The 22,715-nt window shown below is 39.3% G+C and overlaps 1 protein-coding gene across 4 annotated transcripts; it reads left to right on the top strand.

Annotated features, from left to right (window-relative positions):
• The first annotated feature begins 1,057 nt into the window (after positions 1–1,057).
• Rab14 (RAB14, member RAS oncogene family) lies at positions 1,058–21,581 on the top strand. Of its 4 annotated transcripts, XM_052182306.1 has the most exons (9): positions 1,058–1,150; positions 2,018–2,113; positions 9,142–9,200; positions 10,289–10,342; positions 11,651–11,828; positions 15,088–15,154; positions 17,989–18,076; positions 18,390–18,420; positions 19,356–21,581. In XM_052182306.1, exons 3-9 carry the CDS (start codon positions 9,149–9,151, stop codon positions 19,531–19,533), a joined length of 648 nt encoding a protein of 215 aa, XP_052038266.1. In that variant the 5' UTR covers positions 1,058–1,150; positions 2,018–2,113; positions 9,142–9,148; the 3' UTR covers positions 19,534–21,581. The 4 variants fall into 4 exon arrangements, with proteins under 4 accessions (XP_052038266.1, XP_052038264.1, XP_052038268.1 ...); XM_052182304.1 differs by lacking the exon at positions 2,018–2,113; XM_052182305.1 differs by lacking the exons at positions 1,058–1,150; positions 2,018–2,113 and adding an exon at positions 1,527–1,617.
• Positions 21,582–22,715: the final 1,134 nt, after the last annotated feature.

The raw sequence follows: 22,715 nt of genomic DNA, 5'->3' as shown, positions 1-22,715 counted from the left end.
AGATCTCTGCAAGTTAGAGGCCAGCCTGATTCACATAGTAAGTTCCAGGGGAGCCAGAAGTACATACTGAAATCCTGTATCAAACCCAACCCCATCCCTCCAAAAAATCAGGAGAGAAAAAAATCAACTTCTATGCTGAAAAAAAAAAAAGCCATATCCATCCTGTGGCAATGTAATTGTAAAATATGAATTAAACGTAAATGTAAAATAAGTAAACCCACATCCAGGTTCTACAAAGCAAAAAGACTTAAGTGAAACTGTTGCTTTCACCAAAGTGTCTTGGGAAGGTGGGAGTGGTGGCCGAACAATAAAAATGTCAAGTTTCCCTCTTCCTGTTGCTGGTGTCCACAAAGCAAGGTTAGGTTAGACAAAGATAAAACACAAGGGCCACCTTCTAGCTACAAGTGGGTTGGTTAATGTGAGCCACCCTTTCGCCTCTGATGGCACCACAAGAGTCTCTGGGTGTTGGCTAGCCTTGTTCCTGGTAGTCTCCCATTGGTCAGTAAATGTTAAATAAATGCAGTAAATGCATGTGTGTTCCAGAGAACGGTATACTGAGGCGGCCCAGTGAGAAGCAGTTACGAATATTAAAAATAGTTAAGTCTCCAACGGTGACAAGTCTGGACATTGTCAACCCTTGGAAAACAGCGTGCGAACTTGCGCAGTAACTCCGTCGGGAGGCGTGGCGCACAACTGCGCTTGCGCACACCTATTTCCCCGCCTCCTTCAGGCGTGAGGACCAGTGGGGCGGGCCGAGGCCAAGGCCGGTCTACACCAGAGGGGCGAACTGAGGAAGGGGCGTGGCCGTCAGGTTGGTCTCCACCACCCTCTTCCGGGCTCCTCTGGCTGCGCGCGCATCCTCCCCCCTTCTTTTGTGGTCCGGCCCATTGCGAGGGTGACAGGAAACCCTGTGCAGGCAGCGCCGCCATCTTGGGCCAGCCCGAGGAAGATCCTGAGGGAGCCGCAGGAGCAGCCACCGCCACCACCGCGACTGCCGCTCGAGTGTCTGCAACCTCCGGCCAGCCCGCCTTCCTGCCAGGGCCTCGGCCGACGGATTCCGGCCGCCCTCCCACCGCGTCCGCCCTCCGCTTCCTCGTCCTGACGTCCCCCTCCCGTCCGGAAAGCTGCCCAGCCACCAGCAACCCCCCAGGTAACCAAGGCCTTCCGCAGGGGCCGCCCGGAGCCGGCCTCCCAGCCCGGCCCTTCCAAGGGGCGGAGGCGAGCCGAGCGGTAGGCGGGCGGCGTCCCGGGCTGGCCCCGCAGGCCGCGGCCAGCCCGGGGGTCGGCGGAGGGCGCCGGCCTGACAGGACTCTGCGGGGCGAGCTGTCGCCCGCGCCGCCCCGGCCGGCTCGCGCTCGCTGCCCGCGACCCCGCTCCGAGGCGTGCGGGGAGGGTGTGTTCCCACCTCATCTGTCCGGCCTGCGGGGCACAACCGCGGCCTCCGCAGGCCCGGGTCTCGCCGCCTTTGCCCGCGGCTGCAGACCACCCCCGCAGTGTTTCCCCACGCGTGTCGCGCCGTCCTGCCACCCACGAGCCCCAGCCGTGGCAGTCCCACCCTACAGGGCCTCATCTTACAAAAGGCAGCGCTTCGGCAGCTCGGCTGGCTCCCGTGTCCTTGTAAGCAACCGCTCCGTAGTCCCGGCTGAGGGTTGGGTGTGTGGGACCGATCGCGAGGTTCTCTGAATCCCTGTAAAGTCTCTGGCCAGCCTGCACGGGTGAGAGCCTACACAGCATCTAGAAATAACGTAGGAAAAAAGTTTGGGCATCTCGAGGATTTGAGAAAAGACGATGGAGTGGGAATGCTAAAACTCCAGTGTGTGTGCCAGGCACGGGTTTAGGTGTCTTCACACATAGCTTGCTTCGAGTGCCTTTTGAGAGTTGAGAGTTTTGAGAGGCAATTTTTTAAAATAAGGGGCAGGGGACGGACTGAAGCCAGAAGTTGTCCTGCAGCTGAGTAATTAGTGATGGAACACAAACTGGCTTCTCCCCATTCTGGCTGGTATGTTTTGTACTACAGTATGTTCCACGAGGGCTGAGACACACAATACTGGATCGGTTCAGAGAAGTGACAACTGAATTCCATTTTGACTCTGTTCACACTGGGTGATAACTGGTAAGACCCAAAATCTACCGTGTCAGCTGCTACTCCGGCAAATGCTCATTGGAGGAGAGGTGGTGGTAGAATTTCCTCTGTATTTGTGAAGAAAGCTATGTTCTTGGTGGTTGCACAGCCAAGTGTTAGAAACTCTTGGAAAGTTTACTGGTCATGGCATGTTGTTTCAATTTACCTTTTATGTAAATGTGATTATTGAGTACAAATTTGACCCAGTAATAATGCAGCTCCCTCTTCTCCCTTCCCTTTGGCAGGGAATTTTCTCCAGAATTCTGTGTAACTAGGAAATGGTAGTACCAGAGTAAGAATCCAAGGCATCGGAACTCCAAAACCTTAACCTACATGCTTTCATGCATGGCCGAGTAAAACCCGCCCAAACCATATCTTCACTTCCTAGTTACTTAAGTGACCTTAGCCAAGCTAGCCAACCTCCCAGACTCAGTGTCCTTATAAATTGTGCCCACATATCAGAGTTATTTCAAGGATTAACTAGAACTTAAAGAAAGCTCAGGTTTGTCATATAAGTGCCTGTAGTTTTGCTACCTATATAATGTGGGTGTTTAATATCTGTTGAATGAGTACTGTCGAAGTAGACTGGCTTAATCTTGCCTGCCCATTTAGTAGTATATAACAACCAGGTCAGTATATCACTTCTGACCTGGTTTCCTTATTTGTAAAGTGAATTTTTAGGACTAGAAATTGTTTATAAAGTAGTTAGTTTATATTAGGGGCTCGGTAACTGGAGTTATTGTAAAAATGTAAAACCTTAGATTCTAATTTCTATTGAAAATTCCTTGGAATTAAGGCTTTTTTTTTTTTTAATTCTGCTTTCTATTTTTCATGTTGAATTGTATATTTGTAAACTTAAGCATTGCAACAGAGTTTGAAGTTTTCTTGCAGCCAGTTTTTATAGGTCTTATTTGCATACTCTTAGCAAGACATGTAAGATAAAAATGTTCAAACTATAGCTCTCAAGGTGTTTATATCATTAAAAACGTTAGCAATTTACGTCTGGCAAGATGGCTCAGCAAGTAAAGTCTTTTGCTGCCATGCTCGATAACCAGAGTTAGATTCTGGAACCCACCCAGTAGAAGGAGAGAATGGATTCATGCTAGTTATTCTCACTAATCTACATGTGTGCCCACATGTGCACACACATACAGTCATATACACACAAGCATTTTAAAAGTATGGCAGGAGACAAATTATTAATATTAAGAGATAGTATATTTCAAACTTTTTAAAGTTTACAAATTAAAGCATTAGTATAGTGAGCATTAATACTGTATGACTGATCAGCGTCTGCAGTGAATAGTCTTGGTCTGTCTCTGCACTGCTCCTCCCATACGCCCTTGGGTCTCAGACATATTAGGAAAACTTTTACCACTCCTTTCAAGTGCAGGTATCATTGTTGTTGTTGTTAATACTTTTATGGAAATCAGAACACAGATTTGGGAGTACTTTATTTCTTATTCATAGTACACTGTCATTAGTGGGAAGGTTTTGTCTTTTTGGGCAAGCAATCTGGTATTTTAATTTTTTTGTTTACATTAACTTACACAAAAGTATAAACTTAAATAAGTTATGAAAAGTTGGTCTCAGAAATGGATAGGTTGTTTTCCAAGGTTGCGTTACTGTTATGGAAAGAAAATTGACCATTTTGATTAAATTGATTATTAGATTAGTTCAGGGCCTCTAAGCAGGATGCACCCATGCTTGAGTTCCATGAAGGTAGAGACAATGTTGCACCCTTTTTGATTATTGTTAAAACCTTTCAAAGTGGTTTGTTATAACAAAATACATACATAAAACCCCTAAAACTGAAGAACAACATTAAGACTTTAGCTCACCAGGAGTATTTAGTGGGTACTTTACCCTTGCTATTGAATTAGCTATGTAAAGATTTTGTAGTAATCTGAAGAGTAGATTACAATTAGCTATAAACAGTGAACGACAGTGTATAAATACACACATAGGAGTTAAAATATAAGCCTGAGAAAATGCCTGTTAGTAGGAGCTTTGTTTTTGACTCTGAGGCCTCTACCAGCACCTTTAGAATGAGTCATTTGGGGCTGGAGAGATGGCTCTGTGGATAAAAGCCACTGCTCTTGTAGATGCCTCAGGTTTGATTCTCTGTGCACATGGTGGCTCATAGCCATCCATAACTCGTTTTAAGGGACCTGACACAGAGCATATACTATACTTGTAGGCAAAATGTTCATACTCATAAACTTTTTTTTTTTTTTTTTTTTTTTTTGGTTTTTTGGATTTTGTTTTTTTTTTCCGAGACAGGGTTTCTCTGTATGCCCTTGGCTGTCCTGGAACTCACTCTATAGACCAGGCTGGCCTCGAACTCAGAAATCCGCCTGACTCTGCCTCCCAGAGTGCTGGGATTACAGGCATGTGCCACCACCGCCTGGCTAAAATACATTTTTTAAAAAAATATTAAAACTCATTTATATAATCTTATTCAAGAAAAGATCTGATTTTGTTTGACATGATAATGACTAGCATGCAGTATATGTTTAGTAACCATTTAAATATAGATGTATTGGCTCAGGAATATGTCCGTGATTTCATTAAGTGAAAAGAACATGTTGCATGTTTTATACAATTGGTATGTTCCATCTTTAAATAAAGTTTATATACTTCTTAACTTAGGTATGTTTCATAATAAGGTAAAGTTGAAAAATCCTTTGTTAAAGCAACATTAAAGATGCTTAATATTTAAAACTGGCCACTTGATTACATAGTGCAAAAATTATCAGTGCTCATAGGTCATTTTGTAAAGGTTTCTTTTGATAGCCAAGGACAGTTATGTGACTACCTTGCATGTCTTCAGTAATTAGTTAAGTAGAGACCATTGCATGCTCTTTGGAGTCAGGCCTCTGAGCTCAGGTTCTTGATCGTCCATTTACTAACTTTGGAAAACTGGACAAGGTAGTGAATTTCTCCAAATCTCAAGGTCTTAATTTTTGCATGAAAATAATAACTTTACAGAGTTGTAGGAATTAAGAATTAGTATAGGTATTAGTATAAGTAACACAGATCATTGTATGATTTATTCTCAAATATTTCTTATTGTCACCATGGATAAATAATAATAAATCAACATTATCAATTACTTATAGTTTCTTAAATTTGTGTATACTCCAAATGTAATTATTTAACATATTTTATTCAGAGTGTTAAATTTGAAGCAAAGGAGTGAAAGGATGTGCCTTAAAGCATCACCTGGAGGAGGCAGGAGGGTGCTGTTTGTAAAAGGAATTTGTTTTGTTAACTGTGCTGGATACAGTATAGACTTGGTCCAAACTGCCCGAGCTAGATATACTCTTTCCTCTGAGATCATTTCCTCTTTTGTAAAATGAGGAACCCACTAGCTGTCTTATAAGGACAGCAGTTAGATGAAGTGGCACTTAGAGTACTGCCTGGTACTTATTAAGTGCCCCCAAAATGGAAACATAGCAGGTGTGTTACTAATTTACAAATCGTTCATCATGCTTGTTTTTATAAACACAGCAATCCCTTTGTTTTTCTTTAAAAAAAAAAAAAAAACAAAGGCATTAAAGGAGGTCTTATGTCAATTTTATCTAAGTAATTTTTATTTTAAAAAAATGGAACAAAGGGTGGCACTTCCTGTAGTCACAGACTCAAGAGGCTGAGGCAGGAGTATTATAAATGGTGTAGTGAGTCCCAGGCAAGCTGGGATGATATAATGATATAATGAGACCCTATTTCACAAAACAAAATGGGAAGAAAATGCATTTTAATCACACAAGTTTCAGAATATTGCCAAGCCCTTTTTTTTTTTTTAATCAGCAGACACCGCAATGTTGAGTGACTTGTGCTTTCAACATGAACTAACCAGCATTTCCTGCACATCCTCCACCCTCTGCCTTTTTTGACCTTTGAGCTTTTAAAACAAACTTGCCTTTAAATAACAGAGGAATATTTTTTCTCTTTCCAAAGCTAGGCAAAAATATTTTGTTCACTTTATCAGTGAGGTGCTTTGAGAAAGTATGCATTGCTTTGTTCAAAAAGGAGCCCCTTGCATATGACTTGTAAACATGTAATTTTGACTGAATAGACAGACTGGGGTTATTTAAAATTTACCCATTTCTTATTTTTGAATAAGAAAGATGTTTTCTGCCTTTGCATAAATGAATAAATTTGTGTTTTGTTTGTTTGTTTTTGAGACAGTATCTCATGTAGCTAAGGGTATCCTTAAACTTAACATGTAGCCACAAATGATGTCAAACTTCTGGACTGATGTTTTTTTTCTGAGTGCTAGGTTACAGGCCTGTGCCATCAGGTCTTGTTTCTGTGTGAAGCTGGGTCTTGGTATGTGCTAGTCCAACACTTTTCAACTGAGGTACATCCCCAACACTGTTTTCCTCTTTATGTTTTAGTGTTTTTATTTGTAATTATAAAAGAAACTTAAACCAAACAATTATTGTGAAGTAAAAACAAAGCATCTGTGTTCATCCTAAAATAGTGATTATTTAGAAAACTACTATATTAATGCTTATTATTTAAAAAATTCATCATTTTAGTTGATATTTTAGAGGATGCTATATGTGACAAGTAGCATGTACACAGTTAGCCCAAGTAGAATTGAATTATAATTTCACAATTGCTTCTAGAACACTTGAAGACAGGTGACTTTGAGACTGTTTAAAGGCCATGAGTTTTGGGTGTTGTGTGTTGGGGCTTGAAGCCAGGGCCTTGTGCCTGCTAAGCATGCATTTAACACTAGATAGCACAAACCCTGTAATTTATCTATTGACTTGTTGTCATCTGCCCATCCGTCATCCATCCATCCACCCATCCGTCCATCACCTGTCTGTAACAAGGTCTCTCTGCATAGCCCTGGCTGTCCTGGAACTCACTGTACAGAGTAGGCTGGCCTCAAACTCACAGAGATCTGCCTGCCTCTGTCTCTTTAGTGCTGGATTTTAGTATAATAAAATAGAAGGAAGCAAAGTATGTACACAAAATTGTATTCAAAAGACGGCAAGAAAATAGGAAAATCAAGGGGAAGAGTTAGTTTACAAATGATTACTTTGGAAAAGAGTTTAGGAATTAAAAACTAATTTGAGGAAAGGAACATACTTGTTTCCATACAGAGGAGAAATTAATACTTGTTAGGAATTTAATAATCTTGAAAATTAGTTAATTGTAAGGTTCCTTCTACCCCTTGTAAGTAGCTTGTTCAGAGATCTGGTAAATAATTTAAATCAACTTTAACCTTGAGGCCAAGTTGTTGTGGGTGTTTGTTTGTTTGTTTGTTTGAGACAGTATTTCTCTGTGTCTGTGTAGCCCTGGCTATCCTGGAACTCACTTTGTAGACCAGACTGGCCTTGAGCTCAGAGATCCTCAGGCTTCTGCCTCCTGAAGGCTGGGATTAAAGGCATGTGCTGCTTCATTGCCTAGCTTAAGGCCAAGTTCATTTTAAAGTTTGAGACCCAGTAGTAGCTGGAAAAGAGGTAAGTGTTAGCATGTCTAGCATCCCAGCTGATCCAGCTAGAAAGACTCCTGAAAGAACTGGTTAAGGGAGTTTTCTGTGATGTGGAAGACTGATTATGTGTCACAACATGCTGGGTGCATTGGTTGATTGACTGTTGTCTGTACAGCAAAATGAGGTGACTGCATAGATATGTGATGTTCTCTTTAGTTTTCTGTATTTAAGGATTTCTTTTTCCTTGATTCTTCACCTATTGCAAATGTTTTCCCTACAGCTTCAATTTTATTATGTTGAAATTTTATTTGAAATACAGCATAAAGTTATCACAACATATTCATTAAAACACTAGAAAGCCCACATTTTTGAACAGTTAATAAGTCTTGGGATGTATGATTTTTGCCTTTCCTTAGCTGAAAACTGGTAAAAACTTAAGTTCATTAGATGTTATTATCAATCTTAGGATGTGTTTCTCTAGAACCTAGCACAGTGTTAGACACATTGAGAGACAGCTACTCTTATATCTTTAAATAAATTATTATTGATAAGTTTATTTAATGTGCATGCTTGTCCTCCAAAGAAAGTTAACACAGGAAATATCTATACAGTACATGAATTATTTGGGAAGGTTATTGTTACTGAGGCATAGGTCTCTATATTGTCCAGGCTGACCTCAAAATCCTGGATTCAAACAATCCTCCAATCTTCTGAGTATCAGCCAGAATTAATGTGTGTAATTGTGCCAGTAGGAAAGTTTAGGGAAGAAATTGGGAGCTTTCTTAGGTTAAGTCTACCTGATGACTAAGGAGTAGGCTGTGATCTTTGGAAATATCTTAATAGGTAATTTTTTTGGACTTCATACGTGTGAGTACAGCTTTATAACATTTTTTCCTCCTAGACTAGTATTCAGAACTCAATTCATGTGTTTTTAATAAATATATTAAGTTGAGCCATATGAAATTGCTTATTATGTTCTCCTTTTTAAAAATCTATAGGAACAACAGTTTTGTGTGATCAAATCTAATTTTGATGTCAATTTGATTTGGATTACATGCTTGTTCTAGACTTTAGATTCTTTGCTACGTATTGACTTAAATTAGAGGAGAAAGTTATTTTTGTATTTATGTTGGTGATTACTTTTGATATAATAACTTATTTGATCAGTTAACAAGGAAAAGGACCTTAAAGAGAGAAGCAACTATTTAATGATGTTTGACTTTAAATTCATAAAGATTTTCTTCTTTGAAAAATTCCCAGAATAACTTTTTAAAAATATTTCCTAGAGTTAAAACTTTAGAGTGTTTTGAAACAATTTTTTTCATATTTTTGTGGATCACTTGAGAATATTTGAAGTAATATTCAAAAGATCAGTTTGGAAATTTTACTGACGTAGATCAAAATTCTATGTAGTCAGTGTGTTTCTTAATATGTATGATATATTTAAAAGATGTGTATGAATGTGTGTGTGTTTGCAGTTTATCTGATCTGCCTTTGGAAACGGCAGTAGTAATAGGTTTCTATTGTGAACTGTTTTCTGAAGTAACATAGTTTTCTTTGTTTTTAGTGCCACCATGGCAACTGCACCGTACAACTACTCTTACATCTTTAAGTATATTATTATTGGTAAGTTTATTTGACGTGTATGCTTGTTCTCCAAAGAAAGTTAACACGTGAAACATTTATACATCAGTATAAATCATCTTTTGATGAAGATTATATGCCTTTTCCATCATGCCCTGGGTACTTATCTAGCCTTTGGGCACCAGTGAAATGATGATTATTCTTCAGGGCCACCTGCAAACTTGTTAGTGTTGGGGTTATAAAATTAATTTCCTGCTAGTGCCAAAATATCCCAATAAGTTTTCAGGTCCTCTTGAATTCCAAAATAGGTAGAGAACACCGATTCAGAATTGCAATACACAAACCACACACACACACACACACACACACACAGAGAGAGAGAGAGAGAGACAGACAGACAGACAGACAGACAGACAGACATAAAAAGTTTTGTTTCTACGTAAATGTCAAGACCTGCTCAAATTGTCTTAATGCATTTATCCATGAATGGTTGGTTATAAGTAACAGGTAAAAGCCCAGATGCTGTACTGAGTTGCAGACAGGTAGAAGAGCTCTTACAAGCTTTTCCTGGCTGTGGGCTTGTGTTTGAATCTCTACAATGGAAAACAAAACACAACAACCCGTAAATAAAAAGAAAAGAAAAGAAAAGAAAAGAAAGGTCATGTCTTTACTTGGATGTAAAGTATAGCTTTGTGTAGCTATACTTTGTATAGCTTTGTGAGATGATATCTATTTGTAATGTAGAGGTAAAACAACAAGCCAAACTTCCAAATTTTAATTTGTTACTTATCTCTGTTTGCTTTTGTGATAGTTCATTTGCATAGACCAATAAATGCACTTGGGATACCCACTTGGAAACAGTTCAAATTAAAAAAATCTCACCACAGTAATTTTTCTGTTACAAGTCCTATTTAACTTGCTGTCTATTTACTAAAAACTAATTTACACCAAATTCTATCCTGCTAAAAATGAGAAGTGCTCAGTTTGTCTTTTGAATTCAGGTACTCCAAGTGTTCAGAAACGTGTGATGTGTATGATGTGCTGATATGCAGCAGCCATTGCATATGATTATACTCATAAACACTGAGAAATATAATTGTCATCTAAAACATTTTCTTCTTCTTAAACAGGGGATATGGGAGTAGGAAAATCTTGCTTGCTTCATCAGTTTACAGAAAAAAAGTGTAAGTTGAGTGTGAAAGGTAAAGAGATGAGTGGCTTTCTTCACTGTCACCGTCTCTGAACTTGGAAGTGACTATTTTGAGTGTATTTATGATTATAAATAACCTGTCCTATATTTACATTTGGGTTTTTAAAGTGCTATGATTATTTTTCTAGTTTGTTTTAAAAGATGTATTTTTAAGTGTATGTGTTTGTGTGTGTGCTTGTAGGATTATATACATGTGAGTGCAAGTACTCTTAGAGGCCAGAAACAACAGATCCAGGAGTTGGAGTGAGTTATGGATGGTTGTGAGCCATTAGGATGTGCTGCTGGGAACCAAGCTTGGGTCTTCTGCAAGATCAGTACATACCTTTAACTGCAGAAATTTACCTTTAATTTCTCCAGACCCAAGGGCCATGGAGTTTTTTAATAGGTGCAGATAAAATATGGTATTATTGCCAGTTAAATTGTTATTTTTTTAAAATTCATGATACACTTTGGTTCTTATTTATTTATTCATGTATAAATAAAGACAGGGTCTCACTGTATAGCTCTGGCTGACCTGACTACGCAGACCAAGTTGTTCTCAGACTCAGAGAGGTTAAAGATATTCACCGTCATGGCAGGTTGTTTTGTTTATTTATTTTGGTTTTTTGAGACAGGTTTTCTGTATAGCCCTGGGTATCCTGGTACTAACAAAGATCCACCTGCCTCTGCTTCCAAAGTGCTGGGAATAAAGGTGTGTGCTACCACTGCACAGTGTGAGTTAATTTTTAAAAGTGTAGAATGTTAAATTTAAATAACCCCATCTTTTTTCTTTTACTTTAAGTATGTAAAGTGTGTGTGTGCGTGCGTGCGTGCACAATCATGCATGTTGGTATGTATGAATGTGTATGTTATATATGGGCTGGTACACACAGAGGCCAGAAGAGGGTGTTGTTGGATTCTCTGGAGCTGAAAGTTACAGGCAGTTGGGAATTGTTCAGTGTAGGTGGTGCAGGGAACTAGACTCTGGTCCTCAGGAAGGACAGCAAATCATGTTCTTAAGCACTGTGACATCTCTCCAGCCTCCACCCCCAGAGTGTATTATCTTAAGAAACATTGTTTTCTGTATGTCATTTACTCACTATAATTAGTTTTGAAATAATTAATAGGATTCTTTCTATCTTTATCACTGGCTAAAGTTTAGAATACAATTCTTATTGTGGGTGGTGGAGAAAGAAGCCAATATGTTGTAATTGATAAGCAAAATATAATTGAGAACATGGCATTTTTGTCCTGCTTTCCACACACGTTTTCTAAAATTTGGCTATTTTCTTTTCTCCAACAGTTATGGCTGATTGTCCTCACACAATTGGTGTTGAATTTGGTACAAGAATAATTGAAGTTAGTGGCCAAAAAATCAAACTGCAGATTTGGGATACAGCAGGGCAGGAGCGGTTCAGAGCTGTTACGCGGAGCTACTATAGAGGAGCTGCGGGCGCGCTCATGGTGTATGACATCACCAGGTAGGATGATGTCCCGCTTTGGAGTAGACCACTGCTTTGGGCACTATGGCTTCTTTTTTATTGATTTGGGCCTCCTTTAGTTTGTATTGGATATCTATAAATTAATTTATTTGGGTTTTATGATTCCTACTCATAACATGCTGATCTTCTTCCATGGAAGTTGGTTAAAGAAAAACCACTAAGATAGTGAAGACCTAAAAGAAGAACACAGTCTGGAGAGCTGAGTTAGTTGTTTGCAGAGAGGTGGCTTTATGAAACTTTCACTTCAGGGGAAGGCAAGCCAGTGCTGAGGAATTTCTGTATTCAGTCTGTGTTAAAATGGACACCCTCTGTACGTAGGAGCAGTGAGGACTGAAATACTTAGTTTCATTGGAAGCATGAGAGACTGAAACAAATCTGGTGTTCTCATCTATAGGCCAACAAAAGGTTCTTTTTTGATAAGTTGACTTATTTTTGACATTTTGGTATTGGTTTATGTATAATGTTCGAGTAATTACTTATTTACTTAAAGTCATTTTTCTACCACGGATTGAAGTCACTTAATACTGCATCAGGATTCAATTCGTGACAACATGACTCTTTCTTGAAACTGAGAACATTTGACATGAAGCCATAAGACAGGATATAAAGGTTTGACTTTGGAGCATGTAGCCAAACTGTCATTTACTAGACCTGAACAGTTGTCTGCTGTAAGATGAAAATGAACCGGTCGCCTTTCATCGTGATGCAGAGTGTCAGCCAAAAGCACCCCTAAGAGGAGTTCCTCCTTAGGAGGTAGATAAGTGAGTGGGACCCAGTGAACAGTCAGCGAACCTGAGCTAAGACTGAGCCGGCCACAGGGACAGGGCCCTATGCTAACTTCTCTGACTTTGACACACTCTTGAAAATGCTGCCTTTAGAATATTTATAGGGACTGGCTATAATCCTGTACATAAAGTCTCAGTAAATTCTCAGCAAACAAGAAAGGAAGTCTTAATTTTCTTCACTGTACTGGGCAGTTGGTAGCATGATCAGTAAATGGTCTTGTGGGGAGACTCTAAACCTGACTGTTGTACAGAACTGCCTCATTATGACCTATTACTGTATTCCTAAAGACTTAATGTAATTAAAGGTCCTATACATTATCAATATACTTAAATACGTGTGCTTAAAATGCAATTTCTTTTGCTTTTAAGCATATCTTTTAATTATAGTAATATTGTGGTAAAATGTATGTGTATTCAAGTGTATTCAAGTATACTTCATATGGAAACAGCAGAAATGTCCATCAGCTAAAAGGAATGGATACACATCAGTTGGCATCTCCACACAGTGAACTGTTTTTGAGCAGTAAAAAGGATGACTGATACATACTATATGTAAGTGTAAAGGCCACATGTGATTCTGTGTATTTATCTAGAATAGGCAGGAAGATTACAAGGGCATGGCAGTTATTGAGCACAAAATTTCTCTTTTGGGGGTCCTGTGAATGTTCTAGAATTTGATAGTAGTGATGCTAAAAGTAAGTTGTATTTTTAAAGGGCTTATGGCAATTCATTTTATTTCAATATTTACTGAAAAAAGTACTTTGGATGTTAGGTTCCTAGGTGACTTTAGACAGTTCATAGTTACAAGTTGCTGGTAGAGTAATGACATTATTTTCTACCAATTATTTCTGTCAATCCTTAACATTTTGTAACTTAGAAGTTCCGCTTTAATAATACTTTTTATCTTTGGCATCAGCTATAATTGTTACAAGGCACTTTCCTAAATTGATAACGAAGCTTATTATGTCAGTTGTTTCGCCAAACAGTCAGAATGTATCATAAAGTCAAGATGTAGAAAGCTGAGCCATCCAAACCTAGAGCCCGTCCATCTGTGGATTTATTCGCTGTGTTAGAGTCACCTGGACTAGTGCAGATGACACCATGCTTTTTAATTTTGCTCAGATAAAGTGGAAAAAGCCATAGTCTGACTCTCGAGATACTTTAAGGGCCAGGCAAGTAAGAGTCATGAGAGATACTCTTTCTTTCTGGCAGCTGAGGTCTTGGATTTCTAGATGAATGCATTAAACACCTTTTTTTTAAAGGCAGGTTTTAATCTGTGTATTGACTCAGTCATGGTGGTGTCATATGCCTATAATTCTAGCATTTAGGAGGTAGAGGAAGGAAGATCCCAAGTTGGTGGCTGGCCTGGGAAACATTTTTTAAAAAAGAGGAGAAAAGAAAGTAAAAGAACAGTTTAGGAAAGATGAATTATGTACTTAGTATGTCTGTCTTTTATTTCTGACTAAAAATCATTACTTGAAGGTAGATGTAAAAATAGTTTTTCCCTTGAGTTTATTATTGGGTAAATATTTTGGTATTGTTCTCCAATTTGTGATTAGAAATATGGATAATTTCACGGAATGTTAGTTTTGATTCTAAACTGCAAATCTTGGTTCTGAATATTCTATGTTCCTTGCTTGCATATTGATGTGTTTATATTTATTTATATATATATATATATATATATATATATATATATATATATATATACACACTTATATATAAACACATCAATATGTAAGCATATTATATATACTTTATATACATATATACATATATACTTCATATATATATATAAAGTATATATATATATATGAGTTTGGGAGTGGGTGGGTGGGGGAGCACCCTCATAGAGGTGGGGCGGGTGGATGGGATAGAGGATTTCCAAAGGGGAGTTCTGGAAAGGGGAAAACATTTGAAATGTAAATAAAGAAAATATCCAAGAAAAAGAAAAAAATTGATGAGTTGGTGACCAGGTATGATGGCACACATGTGTAATCCAAGACCTGGAAGGATTGAGAGAAAGTTGGCTACATTAAGAGAGGGAAGATGGCTGAACTCCAGAGGGAGACCTTGTTTCAAAACACAAAACAAAGTTTGGCTAGAGCTTTGAGAATTATGTTGGTTGTGTTTACAGCTGTTCTTTAGAGTAGCAATCTCATCAGAGTAGAAATACACATAATTTGGATCTTTCAATTAAAGTCGGTATATGTATGTATAGATTTATGTGTTTATTTGCTTCTTTGGTTTTGAGGCTGTAGTACAAGCCATAGTACAAGGAATTCACTTAGGGCCATGATGGCTCAAATGCAGGGCTCTTGTGGCCTGCCGTAGCCTTTGAATTGCTGGGATTACATGTGTAAGGCACATCACACCTGGTTCTTTTTTGTTGTTGTTCTGAACAAATGGCAACTGTATGTAGAATCAACACGTTTTAATTTTAACTTTTGCAGAAGAAGTACATATAACCACTTAAGCAGCTGGTTGACAGACGCAAGGAACCTCACCAATCCAAACACTGTAAGTCAACACTCAACTGTGTAGAGATTTAGTCAGCTAGCCCACACAGGTAGACCTTGTACTTTCGAGAGTTTGTTATTTGGGTACCATGAATAAGAGACCGGTCCCTCATTCTCTCCCTCATTTATTCATATTTCATATTTTCTTTGGTGCTAGAGATCCCGGCCTCATGTACTCTAGGCAGGTGATGTGTCATGAAGCTACATCCCCAGCCCCACGTATTTTTATTTTATTCTTAGGCTAATTGAAGAAAACTCTTAGTTTTGGTTGCTTCCAGGTTTTCTATTTTTATTATACTTTTTATGTTTGGATCTAAAAACAACAACAACAAAAACAAAGCTATGAATGAGGTGGTGCTCTTAGTTGGAGTTACTATAATCTGAAATTATACATTTAAGAAGCTCCTGGACTAAGTTTGCAAACTACCACCATCAGAGGAAACTGGGCAAAACTGTGCAAGGGCTCTTTTTGATGTTTTTACAGTTGCATGTGAATTTGTAATTATCTGAATAAAATGTCTACTAAAAGTAAGTATTCTACATACTTTAGCTTCCTAACAAGACAGAAAAGATACTGAGATGTTAAAGGACAACTACCATGCTAGATTTCACAGTATGCAAAGATAAACATGTCTCTGCTCCTCAATGGGTATTGTCTAGCAGAACCTTCAGGTTTACAGAGAAGCCATCCAACCACCTGAATGATGAATGAGAAATGGGGTGAATGGTTCAGTGATGGAGGGCGCAGTCGAGCGGGCCCTCTGGAGAAGCCGGCTTTACAGGCACTGGGTGTCAGTGGGTGTCCTGGAGGGTGTTGCAAGAACAGGGTTTGACTTAGCTTTGTACTTCCTGCACTTGGTAATGGCCCAGTCCAGGAAACCAGGATGAGTGGGAAGAAACTAGTGTGGAGCCTAGACCTTTCATTTTCATTTATACTAAACTCAGCTGTTGCTATGCATAGAGACCTATGGATAGATGTTCATAGCAGCTTTGTTTGTGATAACTAAACCCAAAAGCAGTCCAGCTACCACTAACATGTAAAGACCAAACAGTTTGGTTGCATGCATCCCTGCTACGGTGAACTATTCAGCCCCACTAAAGGAGGGATTACAGTGACAACATCAGCTGTGATGAATCTCAAGAGAATTTTGCTGAGTTTAAAAAGTCTAAAAAGCTTACATATTTTATGATTCCATCGACATATTTCAAAATGACAGTACTGTAGATAGATAAAGAACAAACTAGTGATCACCAAGGATTGGTTAGTGATAGGGTAGGTAGCTGATAGAACTGTGAAGAAACAGCAATAGCAGTTTCTTGGTAATGATGTTGATACTTCTGTGCCCAGATTGAGATGACAGCCGGTAACTGCTATAACACTGCACAGAACCACTCGTGACACAGCATATACATGAGTTAGGGCAGTAATTGTACCAATGTTAGTTTTCTGGTTTTGACAGTATACTGTGGCCCTGTGAGTTACTAAAGAGTTTTTAAAATATTCTTTGAAGCACAAACCTTATATTACTATGTTTTCTATGAAATTGCTTTTTGTTTTTATGGGAAAAGTATGTATTCTTCATTTTTGTTAATGTTTTGTGCCACTTTGTTACCAGACTACCTCTTGTGTGTGTGTGGGGGGGAATGAAGATTAGAGACTGATGTGTAGTTGGAAAAGAGAAAATACTCCTTTTGGAGAGGGTGGTGGTAAAGTGGAGTGTTGGAGATTAAGCTATAGCTGAGTGCCTGCTAGGCAAATGCTCTGTCCACACTTCAGTCTAGATTTGATTTGAAGGTCTATCTTATAATGACCCTATACTAGACTCTTGATTTTTTTTTTTAAGTGCTACTATTTTATCGTTTAAGTGACTATGAACATTATTTTCCCTTGTCAGTGGTCACTTGCACTCTGAAGATTTTTTTTTTATTATTATACCACTTAACTTAATGGAAATAATTGATTAGTTCACTGGATCCAAATATTTGAAAGTGGAAGAGACAAGTACTAATTTTATGTGGAAAAAAAAGTTGGGAAGCCCTTTTTTGTTGAAATCATTAATTCCTAAGATCTGTATCTGGTTAAAGGGGACCGGAAGGTAGAAGAGGGGCTCATATCTCCTCCCTTTGTGCCTTAAATAACAACCAAAACCCTTGCTTTCTAAGACTACCTTTGGTCTTTTAACAATTCTAGTAGGTAACTCCAAAGTAGATGATGGGGTGTGGTCATTTGTCCCAGGATTTGAACCCATAGCATATTTATCCCATCCTCAGCTTCTTTCAGACAGAAACAAGCATTGCTGATTAGCTAGTTGATAGACATTTACACCTCTCCTGGGATAGCATCAGCTAGGAGAGTATTGTCTCTAGGTCACAGTTTGCATTCTCCAGGGTTCTAATGCCCTCTTTGCTAACTCTGTCTTATTTGAATTTAAGGGGAAGGTAATTACTGTTACCCTGAATGAATTACACTAGTGGTTTTCAAATGTCCTTGGGGTCCCAGAATCTTTTGAGAATCTGAAAGCTACAAGCCTTCTTCAGGGAGTGTCCATGGTTACAGTACTTTGCTCTTAATTTTAGGGCATTCTTATTCAAGGATTTGTGACAACAATAAAAATAATATTTTGGGGCCCACACGTCTGAAGTGTGCCTTCTCTTCCTTAGAGCAGGCTGTCAGACCCCGAGCCAGCTTGTTGCCAGAGTCCTTCTCAGTGCTCTCGCCTGGGGCTCTGTAGTCCAGGGTACTTAGCGCTCTCTTCTTCCTGTCAAGACTCTTGTATTTGAGAATTTCTATAGGTGTTTTTGTTCTAAGATACCTTTTCTTGTGTTCACAATTAGGTAATAATTCTCATAGGAAATAAAGCAGACTTGGAGGCGCAGAGGGATGTCACCTATGAAGAAGCCAAACAGTTTGCCGAAGAAAACGGTGGGTTGAAGAGTTAACACTCGCTGCTGGGCCTTTTAAAGGAAAGGAGATTTAGATCATGGCTGTTATTTGATACGTTTTAAAAACTTTTGTTCTATTCAAAAATCTCAATAAGGAAATAAAGTGTTTGTGTGTATGATGCACACTAGTAGTAGTGCAGCTGCTGAGTGACAAGTACAGAGCTGCCCTGCCCCTCAGACACGTGCGATCATGAGGCTGGAGTAGGGGTGCTGACAGCTGTGGGCTACCCTCACGTGACTAGAGTGCTCCTGACTCTGCAGTGCCCTAATTTTAGTATGATTTTTATTTTTAGGCTTATTGTTCCTTGAAGCAAGTGCAAAAACGTAAGTATGGCTACAATATGGATCATGTTTGAGTTCCAGGCAGAGTAGAATCGTGTGCTGTGTAAGTGGGTGATGCTGTAGACACGCATGTGAACTGAGCTGTGTGGTGAGGCCGTGGACATTGCCCATAGCAGGAAGAGCAGTGAGCAGAAGCCCGTTTCACATCACAAGAGAAAAGGAATCTTTGTTACTTAAAGGTTGTACCTCATTGTGTCTGTCCACGGGCAACCCAGGTTAATAAATGAAACTGTGACTCTCCCAGCTGAGGGTGAATTTGGGGTCTTGAACATGCACTATGCACTGGGTCAGCATGGTCACCCAGCACATAGGATCATCTTAAAGAATGATTCAAGGTGTACATACTCAGGGGCTAAGGAGACACAGCGAAGGTTTCCTGATTGTCCTTGGGGTTCAGCAGTGATCCCAGCACTCCCAGTCCCAGTTGTGTATCATGCCAGGCAAGGACAGGCCAACCTGTTCATGCTTATTTACCTCTCTTGTTAGTCCCAAGAGAACCGAGCTGTGAGCATGATTAAACATGACTGTGTCGCTATCACATGATAAAGATAGCATAGCTTTACACATGGCTGTTTATAAAATAATGGAAAACCTGGAATCCTGTCAGTACATGTGGAGAACCTGCTCTCATTTCAGAGTGGCCATCGCAGTTGTCATGTAATACATTAACAGAGCTGCAGTGAAGATGGAAATATGCAAACTGATCTTAGAGACAGCTCAGTACTGGGTTGTGTACTCGCCACCAAAATCATTTCTTACGTTGCTCTCTTAGCTCAGTCTTTAGGTAATCTCTTACTAGATGACAGTGGCTAAGTGGAAGACATCATGGCAGTTCACTAAAGGTTAGCAGGTCAGTGTGAATGCCTAACATTTTCTAGAAAACTGCTTTGTGAGTAAAGTTCTTGATTGTCTCTTAGGGGAGAGAATGTAGAAGATGCTTTTCTTGAGGCTGCCAAGAAAATCTATCAGAACATTCAGGATGGAAGCCTGGATCTGAATGCTGCCGAGTCTGGTGTACAACACAAACCCTCAGCCCCGCAGGGAGGACGGCTAACCAGTGAACCGCAACCCCAGAGAGAAGGCTGTGGCTGCTAGTGACCTCTTTGCTCTGGCCCCTCATTTGACCTTTCACCTCTGTCTGTTGGAAGCAGTACTTTTTACTGCCTCCTTGTCTTCTGTACATCTTACTGGGTTTAATTAAAAAAAGAAAAAACAACTCTTGTAAAAACAGTTTAACAATACTAAACTGCTAAACAACTAGATGTAATCAGGTTATCAAAGGCAAGTAGAGTAATAAATCTCTCCTGCATGGTAAATCTAGACTTTCCCCTTTGATTGTCCTTGTGATAGGTTTGTCACCAATATATGATTTAAACTGAGCACTGATGCTGGACCTGATTTTTACCTTCCCTTTTGGCAAGGCTTTGTCTCACTGTACGGTTTAAATTTGATCTTTTCCGCCTTTCTCCCATCTTTAAACTGTTGCATATGTCTGTTGTAGCCAGTAAGTTCATTGCTGTGAAATGACTTCGGATGGTAGAGAAATGGGGTCTGCAACTGCTTTTGTTTGTTTTGGATAAATTCCCTGCTGTAGGGGTGGCATTTTTCTTGATGAGGTTTGCTTCTGTCTTAGCCTTGCACAGGGAAAAATACCCATTTATCTTTTCTTGTGCTTAATTAATAGCTTTATCTTTTTTTTTAATTTTTACACTATTTTATCCTTTTCTCTTTAACAGAAAGTAAATATGTATAAAATTTGAAGGAACCTAACTAACAATACCTTCTGTGTATATTATTTTAATGAAGAAAATAAATTGATTACTGGCATTGGAACAGTATAAAATACCAGTTTGTACAGTGTGACCTATATGTGACCATGTTACTCTTCCATTTCACACAAGGAAATAGACACAACTGCAGTTCACAAGTAATACTGGCTCCACTCCTTGGTGCTGGCAGTGTTTGGGGACAGGCATAATGCTGGAAAGAGCTCCTGGCATCAGCGGAAACACTAGCGGATTCGATTTCATCTTTGCACTGTGGCATACCTGCTGATTTTCTCAACTGTTCTGTGTAATCAATGTGCTCACCTGCTTTTCTTTTTGTAAACATTTTGTGTTATAGGCTGCATTCTTGCCTTACTGTATAGGAAAAGGAAGAAGGCTGGGTTTAATATTGCACATTTTAAGCTTTTATACCTTTATCTTGGAATGGTCAACTTCTGGACCAGATAGCCAGAACCACAGGTCTGCTGTTAAGGGATTTTAAATTGTGCATTTTTAACACTACAGTGAAATAATTTAGTATTATCCTTTGTATTCATAGTATGAGGGGCTATTTTATGTCATGTTGGCATAAATTATTTTGTAAAAGGGAAGGTGTTCTAAATGTGTGTGCTGACATGATGTGAGTTACGACTTTGCACTGGGTGGTGTGGCCAAGGAAAGAACACCCTGCAAGAGTAAGAGAAATGTCTCTAGGCAGCGTCTGCTCCACTCAGTTCTTCCCTTCTCTTGGTTGGTTTCTAGCTGAGTTTAAAGTGGCTGGGAATTGAGAAGTCATTGGAAGTGCACGTTGGTAAGCCCGAGCACATTATATAAAATGCTCTCAGCTCAGTGCTGTGTTTAAAATACACATTTTAAATCCCGCTTTACCAGACACTAATGTAAAAGTACATCTTCTGGATTATAAACATGTGGTAGTTCCAGAGTTTTGTATAGTCAATGTTAAATAAAAGCCAAAACTGGAATGTGCACAAAATAGGATTCAGTTTTTTTGTGGATTCACCTTTTTGTCCTTGTTTAACGTAAAGGAATCTTGGAGTAGACCGGTATATTCTGTTAAAGACTTAGAGTGATCCATTTGCTTATACTGTTGCATCACAAGGGATTCGCCCAGGGACCATGACCTGCTGGTGTGTGTATATATTTACAAAACAAAACAAATCACCCATCGGGATTTAAGGTAGCAATCACAAAGTAAAGACCTTCGGCTTGTTTAGGTGCAATACCCCAATTCCCAAAGTTACAATGGGTCTTGTTTTTGTGACAGAAGGATTTATTCAGACTGCTGTACTCTTCATTTGATGTAACAAATGCTATTATCTAAATATTTGTAAATAAAGTACCTGTATCTAGATTGAATTGAACGTAGTTGCATTATTTTTGAACTGTAAGACTTTTCAGATGAATATCTGAACTATCAGTTTTTACTGCAGCATTGTGCTTAGTGTATGGTGAGGTCTGGGTAGCAATAAAACTACCAGTTGAGCTGGAGTTTTATCTGTGGATATTGCATCTTTGAGGCCAGCACATTGGTAGCTAATAGTGTTCTCCCTTTTCTGTATATGGGGCCAAATTCCATTTGCATGTGTAATAAATTTGGTAGCTTAAAGATAAGCAGATTGTCATACTGCAACATCTGTGAGCCAGGACTGAGCAGAGTGAATTTCTGTAAATTTTTAACCCACAAGTGCTTGTCATTGTGCAGATGCCTCCTCAGGCTTTCTCACTCTGCTTTTGCTGTGGGGAGCCCCTCTAATGGAAACTAGTACTCCAACACATGTGTAGCTGGTTTTTGTTTTTGTTTTGAAGTAATTGTGTGCGATGAAATGCTGGCTGGAGGGAGTCACATGGGACTAGTAAAGGCTATACAAGGCTTTTTTTTTTAAGATGTCCTCTGGAATTGGCAAGTTTCTGGTGTGTGTAGTGGGTCACATACTAAGGACTCTGCACATACTAAGCAAGCATCCCCCGGCTGGGGAAGGGTAGGTTTTGAAATCAGGTGTTTCGAAAGCTTAGTTTGGAGCACTGCTTTAAATGTGGCCTTAAAAGAAATAGATGGCGCCTGGCGGTGGTGGCGCACGCCTGTAATCCCAGCACTCCGGGAGGCAGAGGCAGGCGTACTTCTGAGTTCGAGGCCAGCCTGGTCTACAGAGTGAGTTCCAGAACAGCCAGGGCTACACAGAGAAACCCTGTCTTGAAAAAAAAAAAAAAAAACCAAATTAAAAAAAAAATAGATGGCTTAGTTCCTTCACCATAAACAGAAAAAAAGACCAGGTAATGTCTATTATGATTTATGTGGTAGTAGAGATGAAGATTTATGTGGGAACGTGAGCAAATACTTCACCTTCATTGGGTCCTGTTCCCATACTGTGTCAACAGTATGGGAACCTGTAAGCATTTTGCAAGGATAAAGTGACAGTATAAAGAATACAAAAGACAAATTTTGTGTTGAAAATACATGCCTTCTAGATAATGTGAAATAAGTGGTGTGGC

The sequence above is a fragment of the Apodemus sylvaticus genome, chromosome 5, assembly GCF_947179515.1.
Source record: "Apodemus sylvaticus chromosome 5, mApoSyl1.1, whole genome shotgun sequence".
In the NCBI taxonomy this organism is placed as follows: Eukaryota; Metazoa; Chordata; class Mammalia; order Rodentia; family Muridae; genus Apodemus; species Apodemus sylvaticus.
This window is presented reverse-complemented; position numbering and strand designations above follow the sequence as displayed.

Bases quoted from the DNA above. Each gene is read 5' to 3' on its own strand.
- Rab14 (XM_052182304.1), top strand. From the start codon at position 9,149: ATGGCAACTGCACCGTACAACTACTCTTACATCTTTAAGTATATTATT. The intron at 15,155-17,988 runs GTAAGTCAACAC...GTTCACAATTAG, and splicing joins ACCTCACCAATCCAAACACT to GTAATAATTCTCATAGGAAA. The intron at 18,421-19,355 runs GTAAGTATGGCT...ATTGTCTCTTAG, and splicing joins CTTGAAGCAAGTGCAAAAAC to GGGAGAGAATGTAGAAGATG.